Source organism: Dipodomys ordii, unplaced genomic scaffold (genome assembly GCF_000151885.1).
Source record: "Dipodomys ordii isolate 6190 unplaced genomic scaffold, Dord_2.0 Scaffold27, whole genome shotgun sequence".
Classification (NCBI taxonomy): domain Eukaryota; kingdom Metazoa; phylum Chordata; class Mammalia; order Rodentia; family Heteromyidae; genus Dipodomys; species Dipodomys ordii.
In genome coordinates, this window is record NW_012267243.1 from 5,729,037 (window position 1) to 5,747,405 (window position 18,369).

Below are 18,369 nucleotides of genomic sequence, written 5' to 3' on the forward strand. Positions count from 1 at the left end.
AAAGACCACCCAAAAGTGGACAACAAACCTTGTACAAGACTAGTTTACAAAAAAAAATTTAAAATAGGCCAAAAATTTCAATGTAAAGCCTGAAACTTTGAAACTATTAGAGAAAAACATACAGAAGACCACTGAAAATAGAAGCATAGGTAATACTTGTCTGAATGGAATTCCAACTGCTTGGGAAAGAAGAACAAGAATTAACAAATGGCATTATATCAAATGTAAAAGTTTCTGCACAGCAAAGGAAACAATTAACAGAATCAAGAGACAAAATCTACAGAATAGGAGATGATCTTCCTCAGTTATTCACTACCAAGTGGAACAGGTGATATATACTATTCATAACTAGACACAGCAGCAAGGATCCTTGGAACCAAGTCCTCCTAAAAGTTGGTCTTCTGCTTTTGATCAGAGATCAGTATGTGATATCAGACTGGATCAAGATATACAAGGATCACTGCCTTGTGGTCTTGACAAACTACATAATCCCATATCTTCTTGAAAAATCATTGTTTTTAAAGAATTATTTTATCTAGAATGTTTTGTTGGCAAAGTGGAGTAATAGTGATCAAACTCCCAAAATTTGTTTGAGGTCTCCTGTGTCAGAACCCTGTCCAGAATCAGGCAAATCCTTTTTACTGGAAGGGAGCCAACAAACATTAGATTGTAGAAACCTATCTCTAATGTCTTCTTCATTTCCACCTGGAAAGTTTGCAAAATGTACTTCAAGCCCTGGAACATGGTGTCTCTTAACATTGATGTAATCCACATTAGACAAAGTTGCTCTGGAAAACAGCTTCCACTCTATAGCATAGGAGATAAAACTATAGAACTTCTGGGGGAAAAATGTAAGGGGACAATCTTTGTGATATGTATACAAAGATTTTTCTTGGATGCTGTATCAAAAGCAAGCTCCCGGCTGGGAATGTGGCTTAGTGGTAGAGTGCTTTCCTATCATGCATAAAGCCTTGGGTTTGATTCCTCAGTACCACATACACAGAAAAGGCTGGAAGTGGCACTGTGGCTCAAGTGGTAGAGTGCTAGCCTTGAACAAAAGAAGCTCAAGGACAGTGCCTCAGGATTGGCACAGAAAAAGAAAAAAAAGCAAGATCCATAATGACAGAGAGAGAGAGAAAAAAAAGAAGGCTAAATTTCACTACATTTAGAACTACCTATTAAGGGAGATATATAAATACAATAGAAGTATACTATATACATCATGAAAAGCATAATAAAACCCATTAAAATTGGTTTTCAAAAAGGGAAGTGAGAGAAAGTGTATATTATCAAAGTACCATATATCAATTCATGAAAGTATCATGAAGCATTCAAGTAATATGTGTAAATTTAAAAAATACTCCTCAAATTAAGAACTGCCTAGCTTTCACAGTCACTATTAAGAAAATAAAAAATCACAGACTAGGAGAAAGTGTTTTTAAACATATGTATGTGACAAAAGTCAGATATATTTAGAATATATTATCATATATTCAGAATTTATTATATATTCAGAATTTTTTTAAAAACCACTCCTGAGCTAGGTGCCAGTGGCTCACATCTATAATCCTAGTTATTCAGAAGGCTGAGATCTGAGGATTGTTGTTCAAAGCCAGCCCAGGCAGTAAGTTTGTGAGACTCTCGTATTTTCTGTCTTTAATTAACCACCAGAAAACCAGAAGTGGTGCTGTGGCTTAAAGTGACAGAACGCTAGCCTTAAGCAAAAGAGCTCAGGGACAGCACCCAGTCCCTGAGTTCAAGCCCCACAACTGACAAAAAAAAAACTCCAGAAAATCAATAATAAATAAAGATGTTAATAATATTTAATGAGCCAAAGATTTGAACAGCCATTTCACCAAAGAAGATACATGAAATCAAGCCTGTAATCCTAGCTACTTGAGAGGCAGAGGTTGGGAGGATCACATTTAGAGGCCAAAAAAAAAGTTCACAAGATACCATCTCAATAATTTAAAAAAAAAATCGCAGTGGGTATGGTGACATGCCCATATCTTCTCAGCTAAGCAAGAAGCATAAACAGGAAGATCAATTTCTTTTTCTTTTCTTTTTTATTTTGGTCGGTTGTGGGGCTTGAACTCTGGGCTTGGGCGCTGTCCCTGTGCTCTTCAGCTCAAGCGAACGAGCGCTCTACCACTGGAGCCACAGCACCACTTCCGGTTTTCTGAGTGGTTTATTGGAGATAGGAGTCTTACAGACTTTCCTGCCTGGGCTGGCTTTGAACCAAGATCCTCAGATCTCAGCCTGCTGAGTAGCTAGGATCACAGGCGTGAGCCACCAGCACCTGGCCATCGGAAGATCAATTTCTAAGCTGGCTTAGGCATATAAATGAGACTTTATAAAAACAAAAATGGTGGGGAGAGTGGCTCCAGTTGTAGAGTGCCTGCTAACAAGCATAAAGCCCTGAGTTCAAACCCCAGTACAACAAAAAAGCATAATCAAAGATGTTTGGCACTATTAGTCATTAAGGAATGCAACTTAAAACCACAATGACATATTACTACCCACCTTTTAGAATGCTTACAATTTAAAACACTGGTCACATCAAGTATGAGTTCGAATGTGAACTCACACTTATTTACTGTTAGCAGGAATGCAAAAATGGTTTAGACACTTTAGAAAATGTACATACTCCATTCTTAGCTATTACCCAAGAGACATGCAAATAAATGTTTCTTCCAAGATGAATAAAAAAATGTATACCAAATCTTTGCTTATAATAATGAAAACCTGGAAACAACTCAAATACCCATTAATGGAGGATTTATAAGTAAACTATGTGTGTCTGTATTAAAAAAAATACTGTTATGGTTTGGATATCAAGTGCCCTCCCCCTAAAAAACAGGCTTATCTTGGGCTGGGAAGGTGGCTCAGTGGTAGAGTATTTGCCTTGCATGCATGAAGCCCTGGGTTCGATTCCTCATCATCATGTAAGCAGAAAAAGCCGGAATTGGGACTATGGCTCAAGTGGTAGACCACTAGCCTTGAGCTGAAGAGCTGAGAGCTGAAGGCCAGCACCCAGGCCCAGAGTTCAGGCCCCACAACTGACAAAAAAAGAAAAGCTTATCTGTTGAAAGTTTGCCCTCCCCCCACGCCCCAACTGGGTACATTGAAAGGTGATTAGATAATAAGGGTGTCAACTTCATCCATGAACTCATTCACTGATGTGTTCATAATGAATGGGTTGGCTATAAGGGGGTGGGACCTACTCCCTATATCGTCCTGGCCCCTTCCTGTCTGTCTTCTTTATTTCTAGGCTGCCATAAAGTAAGCAATTCTGTTCTTTTACACCCTCTCCACCGTGATACTCTATCCTCACATCAATGGAGTTGGCTGACTATGACCTGAAACTTCTTAAAACATGAACCAAAGTAAGTCCTTTCCTTTTATAGTTTGTTTTCTTGGGCAACCTGTCACAGCAATGAAAGAGACTCACACAACATAAAACAAGTTCATTACTTTTTGATAAAAGCACAATGCATGTGATTTTCAATTATGCTTAATCAAAAAAGTTAGACCAGAAGAATATATTCTATGATTTCAGCTTTAGAAATTCTAGAAAATAAAAAGGAATCTGGCTAGAAAGGGGGTCAGATATTGCCTGGGGACAAGACAAAGCTGAAAGAATTTACAACCTATCCAGACTTTTGGTGTGTTGGATATATTCCCCATTTTTATTTTTAGTCATTACTTTTGTAGGTATGTGTATATTTTGGGACTCATAAAATGGTATACCCAAAACATGTGTAGTTTGTTTTAAATAAACCAAACCTCAAAATACTGCTTAAAAAAAAATTAAGGTAAAGAAAGAGCTCTTACCTTTAAGTTTTCCAGTTCTTGAAGTTCCTTAGAGGCATCTTTTTCTAAGTGAGCTGCTTTACTCAGAGCGATTGCTGTTACCATCACGTTGCAACAACTGTGAAAGAAGGAAGGAAGGAAGGAAGGAAAGAAGGAAGGAAGGAAGGAAGGAAGGAAGGAAGGAGAGAGGCAGGGAAAGAAAGAGACAGAAAGAGAAAGAGAGAGAGACAGAGAAAAAAAGAAATACAGAGAAAATAATAAAACACATAGACTCAGTACTATGGTCTGTATATGTGCCCACCCCAACAAAGCACATATATTAAAGGTTTGGTTCCCTAAGATGGCACACCAGTGGGATGTGGTGAAATCTTTAAGAGGTGGAGTCTTGTAGAAATCACTAGTCATGACAAGGAGCCCTTGAAGAGGATGTGGGAACCCAGTCTTTTTGATTCTTCCCCTTTTCCTGACTTCTGGAGTCCTTCCACTTTGCACTCCTATAATGATGTGCTGCCTAGCCACAGGCTTGAAACACTGAAGTCAATCAATCATGGACTGAAACCTCCAAAACCTACACAAGCCTTTTTTCTTTCTAAGTTAACTATCTTGGCTGGGAAGGTGGCTCAGTGGTAGAGTGCTTGCCTCGCATGCATGAGGCCCTGGGTTTGATTCCTCAGCACCACATAAGCAGAAAAAGCCACAAGTGGCTCTGTGGCTCAAGTGATAAGAGCACTAGCCTTGAGCTGAAGAGCTGAAGGACAGGGCCCAGGCCTGGCGTTCAGGCCCCATGACTGACAAAAACAAAAACAAAAAAACTAAGTTAACTATCTTAGGTATAGAGTAATGGGAGGCTGGCTAACATTCTTAGCATGGTCTGTTTATTGTTGATTCCTCTAAGTGTTTAAAATCCTGCCCAAATGGAAATTTACCATAACTCAGTAACTTAACAAAGGAGAATAATTTATCCCTTTCTAAAATTCTGGGACTTGAACTCAGGGCCTGGGCACTATCCCTAAGCTTCTTTTGCTCAAGGCTAGCACTCTACCACTTGAACCACAGTGCCACTTCCAGCTTGTTCTCTTTATGTGGTACTGAGCAATCAAACCCAGAGCTTTATGCCTGCTAGGCAAACATTCTACCACTAAGCCACATTCCTAGCACTCTAAAATTCTTCTCTTCTTTTTTCCATGCCTTTCATCCTTGACCATTAGTAAACTCAAAATCTGTGTTTATATACACATGTTTCACTATACTAACACTGCTTCCAAAAGAATATTAAGGCTACTGGGAGAAGAGAAAGTCTCATATTCCAGTTGGGTACAGTGTTGAAGCTAGCTGAAAAACTCTACTCAGATTTCTTTCAAGGTTTTAAAGTAAATCCTATTATATTGTCTTTTTCTACCTTATGTCCATTTTATCATCAAATGGACAGCAATAAAACAACCAGAGTTTCACCTGGTCAAATAGCAGGAGTATTGGGCCAACTTTTTGGACAGTTCAATCGCATTTAGCTCTAATTCTGCAATTCCTACATCACGTTGCTTAGCACTTTCAATAATGTCCTGCTCAAACTTTGGAAGAGTGTCCGCGTCAGTTAAGTCAGGAACCATTACAATCAGCAAGTTTACCATCCACTGGACCATAACTATATGCAACGCATCCACCTGTTTAAAAATAATTACAATACAAATGACTCACTTGACATAAACAGTAAAAGCCATTAAAAATTTAAAGACAGAAAGGATCATACCTGTGTCCAACTTTCAACTATAAAATCAACTAATCATTACTAAACCAGTGTAATCCTATTTCTTTTTGCTTACTATCCTACAAACTACTCTATTCTTCAGCTTTGCCAAGATTAATTCATTAAAGCTGTACTTTCCAAGGCTGCTAGTGCTCCACAGACATTCACAAGGTTGCTATGGGATTTGTAAACTGAGGGGAATGATGATATGAGACATAGCACATCACAAACTTATCAATCATATGCATATTTTTATCACCTCATACATTTCCAATCTTTTTGATATTGTGAGATAAAACCCATTACCGTGTGAAAATAAATGTTGAATGGGAATGTAGAAAGCACTATCCAATCTGATTTCTTGCTTAAAACAAACTCTGTAGAGCTCAACAAACACATGTATTCCATTAGTGAGTAATCTTGATTAAATGAAAACTGTTATTGGTCATCAGTACTATTAAAAAATATACTTGTCATATGGACTGCCCTGGTATTTAAAGCCTGCCTATTTCCATTTTTATTAACTAAATGAGCACTAGTGTACATGTGAGATGCCCTTGAATATTATGGCATGTCTATCTGGAATCATTGGCTCTACTCCCTAACTTGCAAAATATCTAGTTTTTATTTGTATCACTTACGTATTCTTGTTACCTTAGCTAAGATGGGCTCTGGTGGCTCACACCTGTAATCCTAGCTATTCAGTAGGCTGAGATCTGAGGACTGAGGTTCAAAACCAACCTGGGCACAGACACACATGAGGCTCCAATTAACCAACAGAAAATTGGAAGTAGTGTTGTGGCTCAAAGTGCTAGAATGCTAGTCTTGAACAACAATAACAACAACAAAAACCGAGGGGACAGCACCTAGGCCCCAAGTTCAAGCCCCATGACTGACAAAACAAACAAAGAATCCCACAACTTTGCTCCAAAGGAAAAGCTAGATTAACATGTATATATGACAAGGGACTTCAGTCAACCATGGGCAGTTCATGGGCTGGTGGAACATTCTAAGAAAATTGTCCAGAAAAAAGTTTAGAGAAAAATTTGTTCATGTAAGAGGGCAAATTGTCAGAATGCAATTGGGGTCACTTGTGCCAGCCCTTCCAAAACCAAATAAGCCAAGAAGTTTAAAAGATGTTGTTCTCGCATGTACATGGATATCTGTCATTAAAGCCATTCTAGGCAAACTCAAATTTTTGGCCAGAGTCTTCTAAATAAGTAGAGACAGAAATGACTATTTCTACTAGCTCCCCATTGCTAGTCCATGCTTATAGAGTCAGGAGATCTACACAATTTATTTACTTGGATGTCTTCTTTTACTCCCTCTTGTATTCTGTTTATATAATGGTGCTGTAAGCTTAAACCAAGAAATTTGTAAATCCAGATAGGCTAATTTCCTTAAGATGGAGGAATGTTCAAACTTAAGATAGGAGCTGGGCACCAGTGACTCATGCCTGTAATAACAGCTACTTAGGAGGCTGAGATCTGAGGATTGAGGTTTGAAGCCAGACTGGGCAGGAAAGTCCATGAGACTCTTCTTATCTCTAATAAACTACTCAAAAAAAAGCCAATGTGGTACTGTGGCTTGAGTGGTAGAGTGCTAACTTTGAGTAAATGGAGCTCAGGGACTGTTGCCCAGGCCCAAAGTTCAAGCCCCAGGACCGACAAGAAAAAAATAAAACTTGATAATTTCCTAAACTATATTTTTGACACGCTGAAAACCATTTGAGTAACTATCATAGAAGCTTCCATTTTGTTTTTCCAACTCCCTGTTTCAGTTGGCCTGCTTCATCCTTGAAGAAAACTACCAGGCAAGGCAAAGATAACTTTACCAAAGCCTTATAAGTTACATACATGGCGCCGAAGTTCAATGTTACCATTGTTAATTTCATTTCCTATCTTCAAACTCAATTGTTGAATCATATTAAATATATGATCTTGAAGTGACCTGAAGGAAAAAAAAATCAGGCAAAAAAAAAAGGGCATCTATTAGTAACTATCAGCTAAGAGAAAGGGTTTTATTTGGTTGGACATAATAAACTTAGGTGTTGACAGTTTTCCAAGAACTTAGGCAAAAGTCAATCCAAGATAAGCACTGATAGCTTATGCCTGTAATTCTAGCTACTCAGGAGGCTGAGATCTGAGGACTGCAGTTCAAAGCCAGTCTGAGCAGGAAAGTCCATGAGACTCTTACTTTACCTCCAATTAACCAGCAAAAAGCTGGAAGTTGAGCTATGGCTCAAGTGTTAGAGCACTACCCTTGAGAAAAAAAAGCTTAGCGACAGGGCCCAAGCCCTGAGTTCAAGCCCAGTACTGGCACATATGCAAACACACACATACATACGCACACACACGCACACACACACACACAAATCAGTGCAAGCTTTGATTTATCAAAATAGCTTTCTAGGTAGGTTGTATATGCCATAATATAATTTTGGACAATATATATTTTACCCTCAATATTAGCTCTCTACTATAAAACTCATTTACAATCACTAGTAGGCCCATAGAGTTATATGAGAATATAATAATAGTGAACATTAAGTCCTCTTAATTGCTTCCAGCAGGACAACAAGAAGAGAAAGAATGCTCCATTCCCCAATGAAACTGGTTTAGTGTCTTCACCAGTTTAAATTTGTTTAAATAATTTAAATAAACTATTTGAAGCTTCTTGAAATGAGAAAGAGAGCAAAAAAGAAGTCAAAGAAACCATGCCTGCAAACATACTAAATGTACTGAAAAACAGAAACTGTTAATCAATAAAGAATTAGAGAACAGGGAAAGCAAAACAACTTAGATAAATTAGATGAAATGGTTCAATTCTTAGAAAGGGAAGGAATATTACTAAATTCATTCTATGAAGCTAGTATTAGACATTCTAAAAGCAGACAAAAAATATAACAAAAAACAGAACTATAGACCAATTTCTTTCATGCACATTGAATAAAATACTTGCTAATATAATTTAAGAACTAATCGTAAAGATTCTACAACACAATTAAGTAGGTTTCATTCCAAGTATTGCTGGTTCAGCATACAAAAATCAGTGAACATTATACACCATACAAACAGAACCAAGACCAAGAATCACAACTGATACAGAAAAGGTTTTTGACAACTTTCTACATTCTTTGTGCTAAAAGCTCTGAAGAAATTTAAAAGGAAGGAATGTTACTTAATATAATAAAGGTATATATAGCAAACCTATAGCCAATATCATCCTAAATGGAAAAAACTGGGACAATTCATTCATAAAAGAAAAAAAGGAAAAACAAGGGTCTCTACTGTCTTTACTACTATTCAATACAGTACAAGAATTTCTAGCCACCAGCAATAAGACAAGAATAAGAAATAAAATGGATCAAGGGGGAGGGAGGAATTGTAGTAAAAAATTCAATGCTACAAAATTAAGGAAAGTGAAGGGAAAGATAGGTTGTAAGAGTGAGAATGCTGAGAGGGGTGATATTGATCCACACGTACTGTACATATAAAGTGCTTTGTCAAATGGCAATTCCTTTGTACAACTACTTAAAAATAAAGATATACAAAGATATACAAAGCTGTGCCAGTGGCTCATGCCTATAATCCTAGCTACTCAGGAATCTGAGATCTGAGGAGCACAGTGCAAAGCCAGCCTGGGCAGGTAAGTCCGTGAGACTCTTATCTCCAATTAACCACCAGAAAACAGGAAGTGGCACTGTGGCTCAAGTGGTAGAATGCTCACTTTGAGCTGAAGAGTTCAGGGACAGTGCCCAGACCCAGAATTCAAGCCCCACGACCCAGCCCCCCAAAAAAGATATACAAGTCAAAAACTTTTACCTACAAAAAAATAAAACGGATCAAAATGGAGAAGTAAAACTATCTCTATTTACACATGACATTATCCTATACCTAAACACACCAAGGATTCCATCCCCAAATACCCAGAGCTAATAAAGACCTTCATCAAGAATACAAAATCAATATATAAAATCAGTAATTTTTCTGTAAACCAACAGCAAACAATGAGAGGGGAATCAGGAAAACAACTCCATTCATAGTAACTGAAAAAATAAAATAAAATACCTAGGAATAAATCTAACCAAGGACGTGGAGAGGACCTCTGTAATGAAAACAATATAAAACTGAAGAAAACACAAAAGGTGGAAATGTTCTTGGAGTGGTAAGATCAATATCACGAAAATGTCCGTACTGCCAAAGACCATCTGCAAACTAACATCATATCCACAAAATCCCCAAGTTTTTCTTCACAGAGATAGAAAAGTCAATCTTAAAATTCATATAGAAACACAAAGGCCTTGAACAACCAAAAAAGTTCTGGGCAACAGGGGGGAATTGGGTTATCACAAGAGGGGAATGCTGGTTATCACAAGTTTTGTATCACAATACCAAACTTCAATTTATTATAAATCCATAACAGCAAAACAGTTGGATGCTGGCACAAAAACAGACCTGAAGGCCAATGGAACACAAAGTGTTTGATCCACTTTGAACTGATATTAGTATAGGGTGAAGATTAGGGGTCCAATCACAGTCTTCTGTATGTGAATATTCAGTTTTCCCAACACTATTTGTTGAAGAGGTTGTCTTTTCAACATATCCTTTTAGCTCCATGTCAAAAATCAGATGGCTGTAGGAGTGTGAGTTCATTTTTGGGTCTTCTAGTCTGATTCATTGGTCTTCAAGTTTGTTTTTGTGCCAGTACTAACTTGTTTTGCTTATCATGGATCTATAGTAAAGTTTGAAGTTTAAAACTGTGAAACCTCCAGCAATTTTTTTTTTTGCCCAGGATTGCTTTGGTTATTTCACTATGTGACTCCATACTAATTTCTGTGTGTGTGTGTGTGTGTGTATGTGTGTGTGTGTGTGTGTGTGTTTTGTTTTGTCGGTCCTGGGGCTTGAACTCTGGGCCTGGGCGCTGTCCTTGAGCTCTTCAGCTCAAGGCAAGCCTCTACCACTTGAGGCACAGTGCCACTTCTGGTTTTCTGAGTGGTTCATTGGAGATAAGAGTCTCACGGAGTTCTTGCGCAGGCTTGGCTTTGAACCACAATCCTCATATCTCAGCCTCCAGAGTAGGTAGGATTACAGGTATGAGCTATTGACGTCTGGCTTCCATACTAATTTTATGATTGATTTCCCTATCTCTCTAAAGAATTACATCAGGATTTTGTAGACTGACTTTAGCAGTATCCTACTTCAGAATATTAAATTTGACAATCCATGAACATGGGAGGTCTTCCCACTTCCTGATGCCTTCTTCTATTTCTTCCTTCAGAGTTTTATAGGTTTCATTCTATAGGTCCTTTATCTCCTTGATTAGGTTTATTCCTATCTTATTTTGAAGATATTGCAAGCAGAATTATTCTGCTTTCCCTCTCCATCTCCTTTATTCTTGGTCTAAAAAGGCTACTGATTTTTGTGGGTTGATTTTATATCCTGCTACTTTGCCAAAGGTATTCATCACCTCTCAGGGTTTGTTAGTGAAGACTTTAAAAGTCTTTAGGGGACTGGGAAGGTGGCTCAATGGTAGATTGCTTGCCTTGCATGCATGAGGCCCTAGGTTCGATTCCTCAGCCAGAAGTGGCACTGTGGCTCAAGTGGTAGAGCACTAGCCTTGAGCTGAAAAGCTGAGGGATAGCGCCCAGGCCCAGAGTTCAAGCCCCATGACAGACCAAAAAAAAGTCTTTAGGTGTTCCTATGAACATAATGAAAATTAGTAAATTGTATACTTTACAAAGGTGAATTGTATAGTAAACTAAGTATATTGCAACAAAACTCTTACAAACATTCTTTCAAAAGGAAAGAGAGCTATGGAAACTTACAAGCCAGAATCCAAAGTCATGTATTGTGGAACATTACCAATAAAGCGTAACAATGCATCCAATTGAGATTTCATTTCATTGATTTTTTCATTTATTTCCTCCCACTCTTCAAGAGGATTATCTGAAGATTCTGCGGTTTCCAGCTTGTAAAAACAGACGTCAAGAGAAGCAATCAAATTTGGAATAATTTTAGAGATACCTAGGAAGGTATTAAATTAAATATTAAATTATTAAATAGTAATTAATATGAGTATAATCTACTTAATATTAATTATTAGATATTTTAAATTATTTATGAGACTGTAATAGAAACAGATACATAAATATGCTCACAACTATAGTTTTAGCCCTTTAACTATTTAAATAAAATGAGTTTGTGTTCTAAGTTTATTTTCTCAGGTTACAATCAAATGTACTAACCCCCAAAACTATCAATTACAGTTTTCTATAACATGAATCAATTTAATAAATCACTATATGAAGGTAACAAAGGAAAACAACAACTTTCTCATGGAATGACCGAAGGAACAACTGAAATTAAACAAATCAATATTGTTTTAAAGTCATTTTTAATTTAGTAGTTTTCAGTCCTGAATAAAGTTTTGAGTATGGATCCTAATGTTGATCCACTGGACTTAATCATTGAAAGATTACAGAGAAAATACCCTATTAGTAAACTTTGATTGGCAAATTATTTAAAATGACCTGTTAATTTCACCAACTTTTAGCATTTTGAATTCTTCATTACTTTAAATCATTTGCTATCTCTTTTTTTTTCTGTTCACCTTATGCTCTCATGGGCAAATATTGCCATTGTATTTAAAATGTTATCGTTGAATATTATGACTGTGTTTTCTCACTTAGTTTTATATTGAACAACAATGACAGTCAATGGATCAGGGTTATCTGCAACTTTTTATTAGGAAGCATTGTTAAAGAATACATGACAGCCGGGCACTGGTGGCTCACGCCTGTAATCCTAGCTACTCAGGAGGCTGAGATCTGAGGATCGCGGTTCAAAGCCAGCCCGGGCAGGAGAGACCGTGAGACTCCTATCTCCAATAAAACCACCAGAAAAAAAAAAAAAAACGGAAGTAGCGCTGTAGCGCTTGCCTTGAGCTGAAGAGCTGAGGGACAGCGCCCAGGCCCAGAGTTCAGGCCCCACGACCAGACCAAAAAAAAAAAGAAAAAGTTTTGTGCTCTTACCGAAAACTTATCTACCTTAGTAACATAAAACATTATAAATATTTGGAAACTACTTGCAAAACTAAACCTAGATCCTTATATATCACCCTGCGCCAGAATCAACTCCAAATGGATCAAAGACCTCGGAATCAAAGCAGACACTCTGAAAACATTACAGGATGGAATAGGAGAAACCCTAGGTCTCCTTGGCGCAGGCCAAAATTTTCTTAATAGAGACCCAGAAACACAACAAATCAAAGAAAGGGTGGACAAATGGGATTGCATAAAGTTATGGCAAAGGACATAGCTAGCAAGATCAATAGAAAGCCCACGGATTGGGAAAAGATCTTCACTAGCCATACAACGGACAAGGGTCTCATATCTAGAATATACCTGTAATTCAAAAAATTAAATCCCCCAACAACAAATCCTCAAAGAAACAACTGCCCAATAAACAAGTGGGCTAAAGACTTAAAGAGAAACTTCTCTGAAGAGGACAGAAGGATGGCCAATAGACACATAACCTCCCTAGCCATAAAAGAAATGCAAATCAAAACAACATTGCGATACCACCTCACCCAGTTAGAATGGCTATAATCAAGAACTCTAATAACAACAGATGCTGGAGAGGATGTGGACAGAAGGGAACCCTACTGCATTGTTGGTGGGAGTGTAAACTTGTTCAACCACTTTGGAAAGTAGTATGGAAGCTCCTCAAATGACTCCACATAGACCTCCCCTATGACCCAGCAATCCCATTTTTGGGCATTTACCCAAGTGATCACAAACAAGACCATACTAAAGCTACCAGCACAACTATGTTTATTGCAGCATTATTTACCATAGCTAAGATATGGAACCAACCCAGATGCCCCTCACTAGATGAATGGATCAAGAAAATGTGGTATATATACACAATGGAATTCTATGCCTCCATCAGAAAGAATGACATTGCCCCATTTGTTAGGAAATGGAAAGGCTTGGAAAAAATTATATTAAGTGAAGTAAGCCAGGCCCAAAGAAACACAGGTCCCCATGGATTCCCTTATTTGCAATAACTAGTATATGTCTGAGACAAGCAGAAAAGGTCAGATAAGTTGATGTTAGGGGAAATGAACCCCAAGATAAGTATTCAAATGTTTTTGCTTTCATGCGACTGTTTCTAAAATACTTATAAGATGATTTCTTTGTTGCTTTGTATGTTCCTCCCCCACGGTATAACCCCTGCATTCACTGTATTTGATGTTGGTATAAATTGTAGAGGGGAAGGGAAAAAACAAATCATGTAAATAGGGATACAAGTGGACCCATTGCAACAATGAGATGTACAAATTGTTATGTTGAAAAACAAACTTTACAACTTTGGTGGGGGGGGGGAGTTGGGAAAGGATGGGAAGGGGAAATAAAGGATGAGGCAATAATGCTTGATAAGAAATGTACTCATGGGCTGGGAAGGTGGCTCAGTGGTAGAGCGCTTGCCTTGCATGCATGAGGCACTGGGTTCGATTCCTCAGCACCAAATAAGCAGAAAAAAAAGCTGGAAGTGGCGCTGTGGCTCAAGTGGTAGAGGTGAAGAGCAGAGGGCCAGTGCTCAGGCCCAGAGTTCAGGCCCTACGGACTGGAACCAAAAAAAAAAGAATTGTACTCATTATCTTGCCCATGTAATTGTAACCCCTCTGTACGGTATTTTCACAATTTAAAAAAAATTGGAAACTATAAATCATTTATTTATGATTCATAATTCAACTCTTTTGAGAATTATGTCACGAAATTTGTCATTGTAAATCTGTGCCACTTTAAAAGTAAACTTTTAAGGAATTTATAGATTTAATCACTTATGGACTGTTAACATCTTTTTCATTTCCATTTTTAGGTTCTTCATTGTTCAAGGCAATAATGACTTTCATCCTTGAAATTCCCTAGTTGATTTTAGTCTTTTTTTCCTATGGTACCAAATCTTCTAAGTTTTTAACTATATTATCAGCACAAATTGCCACTTTATCTTTTCTAATGTTCACATTATTTTTTTATTTTGTTCTATTTTTCTGTTTTCCAGGATGCTAATAGTTTTTGTTTGCCATTTATGATCCTATTTTTGCCAATCCCAGGACTTGAATGCAGGGGCACTGTCCCTCAGTTTTTTGGCTCAAGGCTACTGCTCTATCCCTTGAGCTACAGCTCCACTTCTGGCTTTTTGCTGGTTAATGGGAAAGAAGAACTTCAGACTCTCTTGCGGGGCTAGCTACAAACTGCAATCCTCAAATCTCAGTTTCCTGAGTGGCTAGGAATACAGGTGTGAGCAATGGGCACTCAGCTCTACTATTGCTTTTTAATTAGTGGTTTTGCTTTTAAATGTTTCTAAGGCTATTTAATTTTGACTTTTTGTTAGGAATAATTGTTACATTTTAACCAAAAATTTCAGCATCCTTTTTCTTCTAATATATTTTCTCTTTTAGTATTTTGATAAAATGTAATGTGCTGATCTATTTCCTAATGCTGAATCACTCAAATATTTCTGGAGTCAACCCTACTTGGTTTATAGTGTTTCTATTTTTAATCTCTGCTATATTGCACTGATTTTGTTTATAATTTTGGCCCTTATAGTCATAAATGAGAGGTAGCCTATGAGTTTATTTTACACTGTTATGTTTTTATATTTACTCTAGGTTCATAAAAGGTTAGAGAATTCTATATAACACCATGAATTATTTAGGAAGTTGGAAATAATGTTCTTTAAAGCTTAAATAAAATTTAGTGTTAAGCCCGATATTGGCTCTTGTCTAACTATTGGGGAGGCTGAGATCAAAAGGATCACAGTCCTAGGCCAGCCCAGGCAAAACACTTCACAAGAATCCTTCTCAACAGAAAACAATGGGCACGGTGGTGTGTGTATATCATCCCAGTTATGGTGGAAAGCATAAACAGGAGGATTGTGGTCAAGGGGAGCAGAAGCAAACATTGAGATCACATCTCAAACATAACTGAGCAAATAGGGTTGGAGATACGGCTAGAGTTGTGGAGCATTTGCCTAACAAACACTAAAGCCCCAAGTTCAAATTCTAGAACCACTAAAAAAAGAGAAAGTTGGGGCTGGGAAGGTGGCTCAGTGGTAGAGCACTTGCCTTGCATGCCTGAGGCCCTGGGTTCGATTCCTCAGCACCACATAAGCAAAAAGGAAAAAAAAGCCGGAAATGGTGCTGTGGCTCAAGTGGTAGAGCGCTAGCTTTGAGCTGAAGAGCTGAGGGACAGCGCCCAGGCCCAGAGTTCAGGCCCCACGACCAGACCAAAAAAAAAAAGAAAAAGTTTTGTGCTCTTACCGAAAACTTATCTACTTCTACATAATCATATTGTTGTTGCCAATACATTATTAATCACAAGTCAACTGCAAATCTCAAAAATATGTTACCCCTTGTCTCCATGATTCAGCTATTCTTTTGCTTCTAAACATTCTTTTTCATTTGTGCCATGTAATAAACTCATTCATTTGTTACTTTTATTTGTACTTTTAAATATTAATTGCATTCGAAATAATCATTGTCGCAATGCTTTACAGTGTCAAGAAATCTAGTATTGTAGTTTTCTCTTACCATTGTCCCCATTTATTCTTATTTCATATTCTTTGTAGAGCTTTTTTATGTACTGCACTAGTTCCTCCATGTACTGCAGCTCTGGTGGCATCTGCCCCTCCAGACTTCTATGGCGATGAAAGATCCCAAGTCCAATATCTGCCCAGTTTTCATGTAAGTGCTGAATAATCTTCAGAGTATCATATCTGCACATTAGAGTATCCCCAGAAAACTTTGCTGCTTCCTCACTCAGCATCTAGACGGTGAAAAGGATGGAGTAACGTTTTCCTTCATCATAAACATGATATCTATAATTAATTAAACTTATTTTCAAAAGATGTTTTTAGTTGGGGGCTAGTGATTCACGCCTAAGACCCTGCTACACTGAAAGTGAAAATCTGAAGATAACTATTAAAAGCCAGTGCAGGCAGTAACGTCTGTGAGATTCTTATTTCCATTTAACCAGCAAAAAGCTGGAAGTAGAAATGTGGATCAAGTGAATAGTACCAGTCTTAAATGAAAAATCTAAGCAAGGGTGTGAGGCCCCAGGTTTAAGCACTAATAGACATACACATACACACACACACACACACATACACACAAATTAAATTTTTTAAAAAATAGTCTTAATAGTAAAAAAGATATAGTGTCTGCTTATCTATGTATTTAGTGTTTATCTATATATATAATAAATGCACATGAGGAAATATTAGTCAGCCTTAAAAAGGAAGGAAATACTGACACATAGATGACCTTGAGAACATTATGCTAAGGGAAATAAACCAATCATAAAAGAACAAACATAAGATTTTACTTTGGTGAAGTGGCTAGGATAGTCAAATTCATAGACAGGAAACAGAATGAGGATCACTAGGACAATAGGGAAGGCAAAAATGGAGAGTTATTCTTCAATGGGCACAGAATTTCAGTCTTAGAGGCTGAGGGACTCTGGAGGAGGATGGTGGTTATGCTGAACAATGTCATGAATATACTAATGCCTCTGAACTATATGCTTAAAAAGGGCTAAAATATAAGTTTTATGTTAGGCATATTTTGTCATAACTTAAGAAATATTATTATATTTCGAAGTCCAATTGATCCTAAAGGCAAAAGCCAGAGGCTGGAGAGGTGCACTCATTATTCTTGGCAATCAGATGGACAAGTAAGAACCACACTCACTTCTACATGCGCATCTTCTCCCACTTTTTTTTTTCAGGTAGCCTAACTTTTTTGATCTCCCAAATTTGCATTTTAAAAAGCCTCTAAGAGCTTGCTGTTTTGTCTTTAGTAAAACTTTCAACCGTAATTTTGAAAGAATGAGATGTGAGGGAGCTATAGGTAGAGACTGTCACATAACAGCACAGGCGCTGGTGGTTCATGCCATAAACCTAGCTACAAGAGGCTGAGCTCTGAGAATCAAGGTTAAAACCAGCCCAGACAGAAAAGTCCAAGAGATTCTTAACTCCAATTAGCAAGCAAAAAGCCAGAAGTGAAGGCATGGCTCAAGTAGCAGAGTGCCAGCCTTGAGCAGAGAAGACAAAAGAGAGTCATAGTACCAATATACACATATGTCTTACACACACACACACACACAGACAAGTGGGAGTATGGAGGCCCTGAGTTCAAACAAACAAACAAACTACTAAACAAAAAAGACCCTAGCATTTTGATTACCAACTTGTGTATTAAAAAGTCTTACCCTTTGCCATTTCTTGAGCTCTGAAGGAAGTAAAATCAGTGTATCTCCCTTCAAAAGGGAGAAGATACTTTTTTTACTAAAATAAGGGGAAAAAAGCAAGAGAAAGGGCTCAGAACAAGGTAAAACAAAAGAAAATGATACATGCATATTCTATAATAAGATTTGTTTCTCTTCCGTGATTTTCAAGTATGCCTCTCAGGTCTAGCCCTCTACCCACAAGCATTTATGTTTCAATTTAACAATATTAATATAAATTAACATTTTAATCAACCAAGTTCCAGGGCCAGGAACCATGATCCATCAAATCTGTTTTAAAGGGTGGGCTTTCTAGCTACTCAGGAAGCTGGGATCTGAGAGTCAAGGTTTGAAACCAGTTAGGGCAGGAATGTCCAAGAGATTTTATCTCCAATTAACCACCAAAATACCAGAAGTGGAATGTGGCTCAAGTAGAGAGCCAGTCTTGAGTGAAAAAGCTAAGGGACAGTGCCCAGGCTCTGAGTTCAAGCCCCAGTCCCTCCAACAAACAGACACACAA

The 18,369-nt window shown here is 37.7% G+C and overlaps 1 protein-coding gene across 1 annotated transcript in view; it reads right to left on the reverse strand.

Moving 5' to 3' along the window:
* The window catches only part of Axdnd1 (axonemal dynein light chain domain containing 1), a gene marked incomplete at its 3' end in the record, with an annotated part of 62,470 nt that overhangs the window by 10,939 nt on the left and 33,162 nt on the right, over nucleotides 1-18,369 (reverse strand). Inside the window, exons 14-19 of the mRNA XM_013015517.1 lie at nucleotides 17,835-17,910; nucleotides 16,157-16,391; nucleotides 11,385-11,583; nucleotides 7,414-7,507; nucleotides 5,266-5,474; nucleotides 3,835-3,931 (exon numbers count right to left, since the gene is read on the reverse strand). Coding sequence (XP_012870971.1) covers nucleotides 3,835-3,931; nucleotides 5,266-5,474; nucleotides 7,414-7,507; nucleotides 11,385-11,583; nucleotides 16,157-16,391; nucleotides 17,835-17,910 — 910 coding nt within the window. The remainder of the gene's footprint in view (nucleotides 1-3,834; nucleotides 3,932-5,265; nucleotides 5,475-7,413; nucleotides 7,508-11,384; nucleotides 11,584-16,156; nucleotides 16,392-17,834; nucleotides 17,911-18,369) is intronic.